The sequence below is a fragment of the Tinamus guttatus genome, unplaced genomic scaffold (genome assembly GCF_059628265.1).
Source record: "Tinamus guttatus ecotype Peru unplaced genomic scaffold, ASM5962826v1 Tinamus_guttatus_pri_ptg000291l, whole genome shotgun sequence".
In the NCBI taxonomy this organism is placed as follows: Eukaryota; Metazoa; Chordata; class Aves; order Tinamiformes; family Tinamidae; genus Tinamus; species Tinamus guttatus.
The window spans coordinates 1,406,061-1,420,693 of record NW_028288825.1 but is presented as its reverse complement, the minus strand read 5'-3'; the positions used below and the strand labels follow the sequence as shown (position 1 = coordinate 1,420,693).

Below are 14,633 nucleotides of genomic sequence, written 5' to 3'. Positions count from 1 at the left end.
TGAAGCCAGTGAAGTACATGACCATCAGACCTATCTCGGTGTGATTCTTAGGATTTTTTTTTCCCTTTTTTCCTGAAATACTGCTCCCTTAGTCAGGACAACTGCAAACTAATTAAAATTAATTAATGGCTCTAGTGCATATTCCTTACCAGAAGAGAGGACCAGGATGATATTATCACATGCAAACTGTCTTGTGAAGAGCTGTGCTAAAAACCCATCCTTTTTGTTGCTGCCCTGCGTGGATAAACACAGCGGAGACCAGCTGCCTCTGGCAACGCTGCAGCATCCCGCACTGCTCCTGCAAACCCGCAAATGGCAGGAAAAGCTCCCAGGACAGCGATGAAACCCAGCGCCCTTCCCAGGAAAAGCTCCTGGGAGCTCGTCCAGGCTTGGGGATAGCGGATGTTAGTTAAAGACAACAGTTAGGAAGCAGTCCCGGTTAAAGAAATAAGTAAGTTAATAGTTAAAAAACAGTCTTAGTTAAAGAAAATAACTTAAACTTGGGGCTTTATGTTTCTTGGAGTTGTGGCCTTGCCCTCGTGCTGACACGTGGCCGCGGCCGCCCTTCATCTCCCGCCATAAACGGGGGGCTCCCGCCATCACCACCCCCGAGGGGAGATCCTGGCTGCCCCGTCCCCTTCCCTCCTGCCCTACGGGAGCCCCGCGCCCGGCCCGGGACAGACCCCTCGGGGCAGCGACGCGGCCCGCGGAAACGGCCATGGCGCCGCCGGGGGGAACCCTCGGCCGCGGGCGCCGCTGCCCACCCGGGCCGAACCCGCGGGGCGGACCGGCGCGGCGCGGGAGCGCGCTGTCATTGGGGCGCTGGCGCCGTGACGCACTTCCGGCGGTGGCCATGGTGACAGCGGCGGGCAGGTAGGGCCTAGCGGGGCCCCCGGCTTCGTCCCGCGGCGGGACCGGGCCAGCCCCGTGGGGGCCAAGGCCCCAACGGCGCTTTGAGGGGAGGGCTGGAAACGTCCCTGCCCAAAACAGCTCCTGGGCGCTCGGCTTGTGCGCGCGGGGACGCGGGTTTGTCCCTCTCCGCGAAACGTGGAGCGACACCGGCGTTTTGGGGTACAATTGTGCGAAGTCTTAAGCGCGCGGCTCTTTAGCGGCCATTCAAAGGCAGGGGGGTGTTTCCGAGGGCAGAGTGCGATGAAATGCTGGCGAGGTGAGCGGCTTGTTCAAATGCTCCTGGAAAAAGTTAACTGAAAATACCGTATAATCACTATGTCTACGTAATAATAATATAAGCATATAATACATTATAATAAATAATAATAATAACACGACTAGGGAGTCTCAATGCTCTGGTCATCGTTGCCAGCCACATACAATGCCAACTCACCAGCCTCGTGTCCCAGCTGCTGCCGGTCCCAGCGCTGCCCCCCTGGGTTCTTCCTCCTCAGCCCCTTCCCCACTTTCCATTTGAAATGGTGGTATTGTAATGGGGAGCTTTTCTTTCTTTTTTATATTTATTATTTTGTTTGTTTGTTTGTTTTTCTTTAGCGGTTTCAGTGGTTTCTAATGACCTCAGTCTATTTTTGACATAGCTGTTTATTGTTGTTCATGAAGTTGGGAACAATCACAGGTTATGGAAGTGCAAACCAGCATTTCACTCATTTAACAGAACAAGTAATAGCTATGGAGCCTGTATCGTTTTCATGTTAGATTTTAAATGTGTTTTTGAAGTACTGGCTTCAGTACTAGAAATTATTTGTTTAGGACTAGAAATAATCAGATAATCATCAAGCACTCTGTATCAGTTTGTATTCACCGCTGTCTTTTTAATCTGGAGGGGTTAAGTTACCCCCACATTCAAAGGTCATGGTCTCTATTCCCAAGGTTTGTTTTTAGAGGCAGTTCTTGGCACTCTGTGCCAGCACTGGACTGAGTGGATTTGCTTGGACTGCTGCCATTTCCTAATTTAAGGTCTGTCCTGCGCTAAAAGACCAGAGGGAGACACCATCTCAGAGTCACTGACAAGTGGGTGCTTTTCAAAGGTAGGATCTTGTGCTTTCTTCAGAATAAAGTTGGTAGCTAATAAAGCTTAGAGCGGCTGTGCTTCTGGACAAATGCTTCCTTAGGAAAAATGTCTTTTTCCTTCACTTTTTTCCCTCTAAATGACGCTTTTTGCTGTCTGAAAATAGCCTCCCAGTTGCTGCCATTTGTCATTTAAAGAACAATGTTTTTCTAGGTGGCTGAAGCTACAGGAGAATACGTGATGTTTAGGAAAACGATCGTGTTTGTAGAGTCTTTTTAGGACTTCAGTTCATCTTAACTACCATTAGTTCCTGAGATTTTTAACTAATCCTCCTTCTGAAATACTCTCCTGTTATCCTGTCCTGGATGTTATAGGAAAACATCCCATTTACGTTTTAAGGGTTTTTAATGAGCATGCATATAGATATGATTTATTTTACATTAAGCCTTTTCAAAAAGATTCCAATCAGTATTTTCATTTCTGTTCTCTAACACCCTAATCCTGCTTTTTGGGATGGGGAACTGAAAACTACGGGTGTTTGTCTGAGACAGTAATGAGCAGTGGCTTCCCTCGCAAAGATTAGCAAGAACAGAATTATCAGGACAAATAGCAGATCCATGCTTCCCCCCCGCCCCCCCCCTTTTTTTTTCCCTTTTTTTTTTTTTTCTCCCAATATATATAGCCAGATTTCAGGACAGAGGTGATAGTGGGGTCTTAGAGCTTTCATAAGGCTGTCTTAGAATATCCAGTTCTCCTTTGAGGTTTTTATTTTGTCCCCCCCATCTTGTTTTTAGCAGCCCTATCTGTCCTGAGATGCCTTTTGCTAATTTAAAAAGTTATCCGTCTTAGGCTGAGTTTTATGCTTCGTATCTTCTGCCAGGTTTTGTTTTGTGACTTACCATTTTTTAATGTAAGTCAAGTCCTTTTATCTGTGGTCTATTTCATTCTCCTTCAGGTTGCTGCAGATTCTCTTGTTTGGCTTTTTCACCAATAAATAATCCTAAAAACTGAGCTGAGTATAATTGTCACCGTGTTGTTTCAGTAGCCCAGCATGGGGCTCCATGAAATGGATGGCTAGTGTTGAATGCATTGCAGGATGCCGTGAGTTGATTCCCATATTCATATTTATTTTATCAATGGCTTGCTCAATTTTACAAACTAAAAATAAGTACTCGTGGTTTTGTGATACAAGCTGGTCCATGAATCAAAAACTCTCTGCGTTAGGTGTGAAGTGCTGCAGCAATTCTTTGGTCTTTCCCAAGCAGTTTAGTTCAGACAATTCATCTTTGCTCTTTGTCCTAGTATTTCAAGTGTGACTGAACTGGGATGTTTTTTGTTCTAGGGCTCTTTTTAATTTCTGTACCTTCCTTGGAAGATATATTAACTGTATGACCTAAATAAAAGGGACCTGTATCTCTCTCAATTGCTCCCCTTCTTCATCCAGTCTTTCTCTTTCCCCTGCTCTTATACCTGTTGATTCAGACTCTAGTCTGGAAGCTGCTAGAGCAGGTTTCTGTTGCTGGCTCTGCTTATGGCTGGCAACAACCTTCAGGCAGAGGTTGAGTAATTTCCCCTGTTCTGCATGTCATACAGAAGAACAAAAAGAGAAAGAAAGAAAACAAACAAACAACAACAAAAAAACATTAAAAGGGTTAGAAAGATTGCCAAATGAAAAAAAAAAAAAGATTAAGGGCAGAGCTGCTTTGTTTAGAAAGTTGATGAATAATACGTAATATGATTAAGGAATAAAATGTATTAGCATGTTGACAAAGTTAAGCTGGCATAACTGGTTCATACTGATGAGCAAGGGATGCTACATGACAAAAGCCACATTTAGCTTTTAGTTGGTAGGTCTGGGGGCTCTTTTCCAACAGCCACTGTGGTGGAGAGGTCAGTGCTTGCAAACTCAAATTTTATTTTGCCAGAGACCTTGAAAGAACCAACAAACTGTGGCACCAGAAAAATGCCTTCTTCACAGAAACTACTTCATCTCCTTTACAGTGTCATCTCCATTTTACAGGAATTGGATGGAAAGGTGTTCAGGGCTAGATTTTTTTAAATGAGTCAGCTTCATCATGGGCTCATAAATCAGTGACACTCCACCCATCAGCTCTCACTTTGGAAATGATGAAAGGTCATAAATGGAAGCTGAAGAAAAACATTCCCTAAGACACAGTGGTCAGGGTGATTCCTGCCACCCGCCTCTTGTCTTCTGAACCCCAAGAGACCCCTGAATGCAAAGGAAACATAAGGAAGGCAGTTGCTCTGTATGACTAGTTGAGCATGAGCCACAAGGAGCATCTCCTGCTTATCCAACCTGAAGATGGCCAGGAATTATTTTAAGGGTGTCATCAACTATAAAATCAACTACACCAGTCCTCCGCTATCCATCTGCTCTCTCCCTTCGGCCGTACTCCCCGTGCATGGGGGACCTTGAGGCCTGCCTGTCTGGGACCGTGCAGTTACTGCAGAGCAGGTCGTTTCTGTAGAGATCCCTGAGTGGGCTCAGGAAGCACCATAGCAGCTTGGGCAGAGCTCTGTACCAGCTCACCAGGTTTGTGTTTAGACCTAGTCAAGCTCAGCTAGCTCAGCTCTCAAGGGCTCTTTTATTGTGTTCTAGCTATGCCATCCGAAGTGCTTTATTTATACCACAGTAGTGGTTCAGCTCTCTTGTTTGAGTCTCCTTGCTTGAGGACTCTGTTCAAACTCTTGATAGCAATCTGGGAGAGCCTGGAAATTTTCCAGCTCTGTCCTGCGGCATGTAGTCCCCTCTTATCCCTTTTGCTCCATACAAGCTGAGTACTGCTTAGTGATGTTGAACTATGGCCTAGCATTATTAGTTACCTCCTTATTTTGTTCTTTTCATGCTGTCCTTTCTATAAAGTGTTACATGAGTTGTATGCTCAGACCCTGCCAATATCTTCCCGGTGAAGACTCATCTATCAGTGTTCAAACTCCATCTATAAAACAGAGAAAAGATGCCAATACTTGGCTTTGGCTTTATATGTGACCCAAAAGATGTATAGATTCCTGGGAGAGGTTACAAGTGGCTTTACTTCCCTGTGACATTGAACATAAAAGCCTGAGGGGGGTAGAGTGGGCAACTCGGTGACCCTGCCTACAGCAGAGGTATCGCTTACTCTTTGGCGATGTAATCGGTTGTAACATAAACTTCTCCCTTGAAGGCCAGGCTTAGCTAGGAGATTAGGACTCTGCATTGGAATCAGAATCCGGTTCCAGGGTGAGTTAGGTCTTGTAGATACCTATAGCTTGGGTTTCGTTCACAGATTTAATTTCAGTATATTTCAGAACACAGCTTCTCTTGCTGTTAAACTGTATGATTGATATCAGCATAAAAGCAAAGATCATCAATGTGGCTCTAACCTATTAGATGGGACATGTAGTTAATTTAAATCAGATGATTTGTCCCTGCTAACAGGCGTTGAAAGACACTGGAGTAGGAAGCACAGATTTCACCACATTAAGCAAATAACATGCTCAGAAGGAAAGCTTATTCTGAGATCCCAAATGTTGGAGTAGGTTATATCCATCCAGGATAATACACAGTAACTGCTCTCTGCTACTTAGATACTGCAATAAATGCAATTTAACAAAAATCTAAGAAGTTTTAATAGGATCATAGAGACATATAGACATTTCCTATCTCTGAAGAGCTTTCACTGTAAATAAGTCCTGTGCCAGAGAGCAAGTCTAAAGCAAAATGGAGGAACACCTGGGAACAGCTACTTCTGTCACACAGCACCTGAGAAGACCCAATGCCAAATGTCCTTCTGGGATGTTGAAAATAGTGTTTAAATGCTTAAAATTGGATACTGATGTGAATTTTTGTAAATCAAAATGAGGCCGTGAGGAAATGTGCTGAAGATGTCTCTGTATGGAATCTGGTTATTGGTGGTCTGAGAGTCTAAGGCAGTGGGTGGGAAAGAGGATTGTGCTAATTTTAAATCTGGTGAGACTTCTTTAAAAGAAGTATTTCCCTTGTTGTAAAGCCTGTGCTAAGTTTCTCAGTGGTGAAATGCTCTGTTTGCTCTGATCTTGTGGTTCTAGGAAGCCTGTTCAGAAAGGGAAGCTCATGGATCTCACAACCACAGTCATCATCCCGCTGCTTTTTGGCAGTTTGGGCATCTTCACCCTCTTCCGGCTGCTCCAGTGGATGCGGATGCGAGCTTACCTCCGGGAAGCAGTGGTGGTGATCACCGGGGCTACCTCTGGCCTGGGCAAAGGTGGGTGTGGAACGGTAGCAGGAAGGTGCTGTAGGCAGGAGAAGCAAAGGGATCACACAGACCTGCTGGAATAAAGCAATAACCATCAGAAAGGCCCAATCTCTTGAAGAGAGGTACCTTGCACAGCCAACCCCAGTGCAAACTCTGAGGTAAAAATAAAACTCTCCAACAAATACTGATACTAATTTTAAGCATTCTGCATAAACTGAAGCTCATCAAAGCAAGTAAGAGTCCTGTGATGTTAGACATCCTTTTTCTAGGTCCTGGAAAAGTCAGGAAGTCAAATTTTTTCTAAGACTTACCAGACAGAACTACTGTTCTGAATTCATGTTTGCAGTTGTGTTTCCAGATACCTTGTCCTTTTTTTTTTCCACTTATTCCCACCTTTTAGCCCCAAGTTAAGCACCCTTCCTCTTTTACAAATCCCTTGATTTTTAAATTCAGACTCTTGGTAACATTAATGGCAAGAGCCAGTGAGTAATCCAATAGCTTTTTTTCAAAATAAGTATTTATTCTTTGCATGGGTGGATATGTTTTCTAATTCTGCTTTCTATAATTGCTTTAAAAGCTTCTTGAAGAAAAGAGAAGGGGCTCTGCTATTAAGGACTTTCATTAGGATGAGTGTATTTATAGAACAAATAAAGTTCAAATTGATGTTGTCTTTGCATGCAAGTTTGTCCTTGAGGACAGGCATATTCAGTAGCTGAATGGCCAGAGGAGACAAAATGGACCTTTCTGCCTGTCAGAACCAAAGATTGATAAAAAAAAATAGCTTTCTTATCCAGAAGAGGTAGAACTAGTATCTCAGGAGAGACCATCCTACTGTGCCACACTAGGCAGATGAAGCACTGTACATTTTTGGGTGGTCCTTCCCATTTTTTTTCTTCTCATCTCACAGACAGCTAAACCAGGATGGAAACCCATGATGCGAACACCTCAGTATAGATCTCCATCAGTGTGCACTGAAGTTTCCTCCCTTACTGACTCATTAGCAAGATCTGTGCTATTCCTCCTCTTCCTAGTCCTTAATACTGTAGAGGACCTCTGTTTGCTGCGTGCACCCTTTGTTACCATCACACTATAGTCTCTTGTGCAAATAAAGGGAATTTGTTTCACTAGATCACAGAGAAGTGGTTTAGAGGAACATGGGATGCTTCAGCAGCTGGCAGCATTGGCAGGAGGACAATATCACAGCATCTATTCTGACTACTCTTGATTCAGATCACCTTGATGAAGCAGCTGCTAAGACCAGGTCCCCACTATCATAAATGATACACGCACATGCAGGGTAACAGTGGTTCCGCTTAAAAGCACATGGTTAAAGATTAAGAGGCACAGGCAGAGTTAACTGGCTGCTGAGGGAGTGTGTGTGAGCAACACAGGAACTGCATGATCAGCATAGTAACTGTGAACACAGCAGCTGCCTCATCATTGTCATGTGTCTGTCAAAGTCACTGGGAAATTGCATCTTGCTGTGACTTCACTGCAGCTCAGCCTACTGCTCAGGGATAATAAGGCTGCCCTAGACCCTTGCCAGATAATAAAAGGAACAAAACTGTTTTTAGAAACCACCTTACCTGGCTAAAAAACAAAACTGTTTTTCAAACCGTGAGATATGGATATGCTGTTTGTGCCTGACATTCAAATATCTGCTTTTCTCTCTTCCTTGCTCCCTGCAAAGAATGTGCAAAAGCTTTCCATGCAGCTGGCTCCAAGCTGGTGCTTTGTGGCAGAAACGTCGAGAAACTCCAAGAGCTGGTGCAGGAGCTTTCTGCCATGACCAACCACCGAAAGAACGTGAGTGTGGGAGAGGGAGGGCTTGTTGGCTCATGCGTCAGGGCTCTCTGTTCATGTTATTATAGAAGATACAGAATTGCTTGTGGCTTGTTCTGGCTGTGTTGAGCAATAGGAAAGATGCAACTCTGTGGTTAGGAATAGATATTACTGTAGGAGTTCACTGAACTGACAGGTCGTGTCTTGCAGAAACCATATGAAAACAAAGTGGCTGAAAAAGTACCCTTGTCTTCTAACAGAAATACATGCACATGAGAGTGCAGAGCCCTCAGCCACCCTTTGCATCTTATACAGTGTCTGAAAGAGACTTTGCTTGTCTTAGCCTTTATTTTCAATGTTTATTCTGGTGACAGTATATAAGAAAAGCAGTGCCGACTTCTGACACACAAGTTAAGTCTTTGAATGCCTTGTCTTTAATGAAGCAATAGCAAACTTTATTATCCAAGGTGAATCTAACTTGCCTCCTTCCTAGCCTCTAGTACAAGGAACAGGCTACAGGAGGAAGAAGGACCAGAGCACAGGCTGCTCCTATCACATTTTTATCATCTAACTGCTGAACTCTAATCAGACAAGGTCTGGATGGCTCTGCCAAAGCTAAAAAAATCCCATCTCTCCTCTAGGTCACAGTTATGACTATACTGCACATCCAGACCTGGCCTTTTGCTACCTGTTGTTTATTCACAGGTGCACAAACCTCACACTGTGGTCTTCGACCTCTCAGACACTAGAAGGGTCATAGATGCTGCTGAAGAGATCCTGAAGCTCGTGGATCACGTGGACATCCTGATCAACAATGCAGGGATCAGCTACCGGGGCACAGTTGTGGACACAGGCCTGGATGTGGACAAGAAATTGATGGAAACAAATTACTTTGGTCCTGTAGCCCTCACGAAAGGTATCTGCAGTCAGGATTACAGGGGACAGATGGATTTAGCTGTTATCTTTTTTACGCCAACGCAACTAAGCACAGCTTAACTTGTGACTCTAGTTGTATTTGGTATAATACAGTGCAAGAGGGAGGAGCAGTTTGTTTTATGGGCAGGCCTTGAGGATGCTGGGCCATGACTGCACTGGTAACATCTGATAAGAGATGGTATCTTGTTTGTAACACCACCTGACTCTAGTCCCGTGGGCGTTTATGGAGGGAGATCTGGTTAGTCTGTCTGCTCCAATAAAACACTGCAGGACGTGGTCTGGATTGTAGGTGTAACTGTAGCTGTCCTAGGATGCCCTTTTGGTTGTGTAGCAAGCTCAGCCTGGAGGGTGTCAGCTACAGACACTGGAAAGATGAACTGGTGGCCAAGAAGAGCAAGTGCCTATAGCTGTGGAGACCATAATGGCAATAAGAGCCTCTGTGTGGCCTCATAGGCACAAGGCAATGTCCTGAGCACATTTGCACCCAAATTGTTGTGACTGTCCCAGCCAGACTGCAGCCTCCTAGAGGTGTCCTGGGCACCATCCCTCTGCCCAACCCCTCCACAAAGGGAGCATCTTCTGTCTGGCCTCAGGCTTCCCCAAAGCCCCGCTCTGAAGGCACCGATTCAGCACTGACAGGTTATCCTGAATGGGTCTTTTCTGTCTCTCACTAGCACTTCTGCCCTCCATGATCAAGAGGAGACAAGGCCACATTGTGGCCATCAGCAGCATTCAAGGCAAAATCAGCATCCCCTTCAGATCAGCCTGTAAGTACCACTCAGACAGGAGGAAGTTTGGGGCACTGCAGCAAGTGGATACTTGGCTGCTGCTTCCCCCTGTTGCCCCCAGAACTGGTGACATGTGGGGAAGGCAGAGCTGCACCTCATCCTCAGTGTGTTTGTGGGTCCTGGAGGCCACTGAGGAAGGTATCTCACATACAAAACCTTAGCCCTGTCCTCAAGTTACTAGCGACAGGGAAAGGAAGGAGAGAATGGGGGCCTTAGAATTTTGATCTGAAAGCTGCTTGATATTCTCATTTTAAAACTTGAGTCCTATAAACTTGCTAACCATTAGGATTCATCCCTTGATTTCACTGCATTTTATCCTTGCCAGTTTACCTGGTTAATCACCTCTGGGAAAGTAAAAGCTTGTTTTTTGGCTTAGTAAGTTCCATGGTACAACCAACGCCAAAACAAAAGCCTAAAGGGTTATATAGAGTCAGGAAACTCTTATGCTAAATCAGTTATGATAAGAAATAACATCAGTGAGATAACTGGAGAAGCCTTGTAAAAGATAGAGGAACTGAAAGTGTTTGGCCTACCAACAGCTGTAGATCACTGAAAAATAAACAGAAAAATAGAAGGGCTGGCATAAAAGTGGTAGAGCATAATGAGAGTCTGAATGTTGAGTAAAGGCAGCTGGAAAATCTGGTCTGTCTTTGCTCCCACAGGCTGCAGGTTTGAACACACAAATAAACCTGTTCTGAAGAGCTTCCAGAGCAGCTGCAGAGCAGGCCGGGCTGGGCGACACGGAGCTCAGCTCCTACCCAGGGCCTCGCAGCTCCGTGTGCTGGTCTCCCAACCCCGCAGCCACGCTGGCAGCAACCAAGCACGTGTGGAAAGGGAGCAGGGCAAAGGAATCGCCCAGCCACTTAGAAGGGGGGAAAATCCTGCCCTAGGCCAAGCTGCAGTGCGGGATCAGGTTTGGACTTGTGCACAGGCGGGCCCTGAACCTGCTCTGCCAGTCTGTAACGCTGGGTGCACAGAGGCTGCGCCGGGTGCCGCGTTCCCAGTCCCAGCCGCTCTCCTCGAGCGCTTCCCAGCTTTGCGTTTCCTTTAGCGGGACTGGGAAGCAGCCTGGGTTCACTCTGTAGTGCTCTGGCACGGCTCAGATATTAAGCTCAGGATCCTAGCCAGTTTCCAACTTGAGTTTTTCCATTTTGCCTTCCTAACTTGCCTCTCACTCCCACTACCTGTTGTTGCCGTACATCAACAACAACTAGGAGTCAACAGCTGCTGTGCTCTTAGAAGCAGCTTCATGCTGGGGACAAATGCCTTCAGGGGGACGACCCCCCAGCCCTGCTCCTTCTCCTCAGCGCAGTCTCCTCCTGTCCTTGTTCTCCAGACGCTGCCTCTAAGCACGCTACCCAGGCCTTCTTCGATTGCCTGCGAGCAGAGGTAGAGCAGTACGACATCGATGTGACCGTTATAAGCCCTGGCTACATTCAGACAAACCTTTCTCTCAACGCTATACGAGGAGACGGATCTCGCCATGGAGGTGAGAGATGATTTTGTGTCCTATAACTAAAGTGTCTCCACCTCTCCAAAATGCCTGAGCTTCAAAGGGTGCTTGTAACACACGACCTTTGGTGGACACACAGGTTAACCTTAAAGTATTGACAACTTTGGGCACAAGGTAAGAAAAGCAACCTCCCTAAACTGAGCCTTCCTGGACAGAAACTAATTTGGAGTTATTGAGACTTCAGGGTATTTTATAGCGCACATAAGTGCAAACATTTGCTCTGAAGGACAGCTCTGTACAGCCTACCAAAGACTTTAGACCTGCAGTGTGGGAGGGTCCCAGCAGAGATGCTAGGTGTGGGAAGGAATAGGAGAAAACTAATTCCAACTACTGATGGGTAATTTAGGCTGAGCAGTAGGATAGAGGATGGCTGCATCTTCTTCCCCTCTCCCTAGCATCAATCACCAAGTCACGGCTGGAATTGATAGTTCCAGCTAGAACATACTGCAGCTTTCAGCTCCGAGAGTGGCCACACAGAGCCACAGCCGGGGAGCGGAGCAGGACATACTAATTTCTAGCTCAATCATAAATGATACTGACCTAAGCTCCTACACACCTTTGCTGTAGAACCCAGAAACCATGTGTGGCTGGAGCAGAGCTCTCCTAGGAAGGGTTCTTGCTGCCGTGGTGCTTACGTGGCTTTGCTTTGGCAGTCATGGACAAGGCGACCGCCGAAGGGCAGACAGCCGCCGAGGTGGCCCAGGTGGTTCTCAGCGCGGTGGGACACAAGAAGAAGGAAGTGCTCGTGGCTGGTCTAGCTCCCTCCTTGGCTGTCTACCTGCGAAACCTCTTCCCCAGGCTCTTCTTCACCTTAATGGCATCTAGAGCAAAAAAGGAGAAAAAAGTAAAGGACTCTTAAAACTCAGCACGCTCGGGCGGTGACTGTAGGGAGAGAGGGAACCCCTACAGCGTGGCCAGGACATCAGGGGAAGTGCTGCTGCTGGAAACGTTTCTGAAAACGCTGCAACTTCTTATTGCATGGAGAGCGGGGAGCCGCCTTCGCCGCCCCGGGGCAGGCCCGTGTGCCAGGAGGCAGCACCTGGACCTCACCTGCACATGGATGTTTGGAACAGAGAGCCGTGGCTGCCGGGGAGGGTAACGCAAGGGACCGAACTGGGCAGCAGGGAGGCCCAGCACCTTGTTTTACCTCCTCCAGCACCTTGCTCTGTCTCCGTGCCAGGGTCCTTAGCTTGCCCCAGCCCACAGCCCCCGGGAGATCCAGTCCCCAGCTGGGTGCGCTCACGACTATCGTCTCCAGGCAGGGCTCAGTGCTTGGAGTGCAGTCACAGAGCTCGCAAACAGGCTGGATCAGCTGGGATGTTAGGCTGAAGCCAAGTGCAGTGCCATTTTAAAAAGTAACCGATGCAGAATGCAAATTTTATTTGGAAGTGGTTTTTCCTCTCTCTCTGAATGTGCCTCACTGGAGTACAGGGCTGTTTGTACTGCTTGACAGTACAGTATTAATGCCCAGCACAAATTAATGCAGGGGAAACACTGAAAAAAAATAAATAATAGTAGTTTTTAAAAAGACAGCATAGCAAAGTGTGCTGTTGAGGGCAAATCCTGTGTGGGTGCTGGCCCAGCTGCAGGCCTAGAGAGGCCAGGAGGCAAGCGGACAGTCTGTGCACAAGAGACGGACGCTGTGCAGGACAGACCCGTAGTTCTCACCTCCTCTAAAGCAATCACAGGTGCTAATTAGGGTCCGCTGCTACCACTTCCATAGGGAAAAGGTACCCGCTTGTTGAGGTCTCACGGGCTTCAGCACTCAGGGTCAAGGCGGGGGCATGTTCAACATGTTCAAGCTGTCATCGTTGTCCTTGTGCTCAGCAGGGCTTTGTCCCTTCCAAAACGAGAGGGAAGACTTGAATCCTGCCCCTCTGATCCCCAGGCAGCTCATGGTGTGAGGGCAGCTACTGCACTGGGAACAGCTCCACAGTTCCTGGGGCCTGTTCAAAGAGGACAGAAGTGGGTTCTTGTGTGTGTGTGTGTGTGTGTGTGTGTGTGTCTGTTTTCTTTTTCTTTTTTTTTTTTAATTTGAATAAAACCTATTACTAGAAACTAAGGTCCAGATCACTGCTGCCACCTCCATGCACTTACCACCAGCATTCTCCATACGCACTGCCCTGTGTCCTGCCTTTGAGCACTAATCTGATGACAAATAAATTATATATTGCCATTAAATGCATCTTTGTTGTATTTAACGTCTCACAGCATTTTCCTGATCACTGCAGAATCTCTGTTCCCCAGGAATCTTAGTCCCAGTGATTACCAGGACACGTTTAACGAGCCTAGTTCTGCTCTGATAAGATACACGCTGTGATTATCACCATGCTGAGGCTGCAGTTTTGTTGTAGAAAGGCCTAGAGTTGAACTCACAGCTAGTTGAAGCTTTCAGCTGTACATACTAAAGTCTGGGATTGTTTTTCCCATCGACATATGAATACAAGGCATTACCTTGTCTCCTCAAGGAGAGCTTCTGTTCTTTGTCAGCTCTGCTTTTCCTTTCACGTGACCAGGCTTTGATGTGGGTGAAATAACAGTATTTCCTGCCTGCCTTGTCCAACTGCTCCATCTTCCACTGTTTCAACTCATGGCTGCTCAGGAAGGACCATGTGGCCACTTGGCACTTCTGGAATTACCATCCAAGGTGCTGAGGGCTGTAACATCACGTCTGAGGAAGGAAACACACACAGGAGAGCCACTGTTGGAGCTACAGCTCCAAACCGCCTCCCTGCGCAGCAGCTGGGCTTGTCCCAAGCCCCTTGAAGCCACCAGCCGGGGAAGCAGGACCAGACGGAGCCCGGCAGCCCCCCGCGCCGCAGTGAAACGCGCGGACGCTGCCGCTTCCTCCCCATCCTGCTCCCACGGCGCGTTGGCACCATCGTGGCACCCACTTCCTGGAGCCAGGACGTTACCGGGCACCTTAGCTGGATCGTCGCTCACTGCTGTGAGCCCCCCTGCACCTCCTCTGCCTCCGAGCAGAGCCAAGGTTGTGCTTTCCAACAGACCTACCTGCTGCCACCGCCAACTTACCTGTTCATTCTGTTCATTCAGTGCCCACAGCAGCTCAGACTCCTTTTTAACTCCAGAGCCCTCCATGTTAAAGCAGGCTCTTAGGCAGCCAACCGAGGCCAAGCTCTTGATGTCACGTTGACCATTCTGGATCATGCAGAACTTAACACACATTAGCAGGACCATCGAGGTTCGGTGAAGAAAAGGAGCTATTACCCCAGCAGCTCTTCTGCACTGATTAAATAAAAAGGCACAGAGGAATGACTCCTGTGCAGGCAAGACAAGAATATTCCAAGGTCTTCTGCAGCAGTGAGATACACATTAGCTACAGAGATCTGACACTAGTTTAAATTCATCCAGAAGACGGGACTTGAGAAATGAGCAGC

At 47.0% G+C, this 14,633-nt stretch overlaps 1 protein-coding gene across 1 annotated transcript; it reads left to right on the top strand.

The window, feature by feature from the left end:
- Nucleotides 1–832: 832 nt before the first annotated feature.
- Nucleotides 833–12,124, top strand: DHRS7B (dehydrogenase/reductase 7B). The gene is made up of 7 exons (XM_010227589.2): nt 833–873; nt 6,050–6,225; nt 7,907–8,022; nt 8,704–8,914; nt 9,609–9,701; nt 11,059–11,211; nt 11,889–12,124. Exons 1-7 carry the CDS (start codon nt 854–856, stop codon nt 12,092–12,094), a joined length of 975 nt encoding a protein of 324 aa, XP_010225891.2. The 5' UTR covers nt 833–853; the 3' UTR covers nt 12,095–12,124.
- The last annotated feature ends 2,509 nt before the right edge of the window (nt 12,125–14,633 follow it).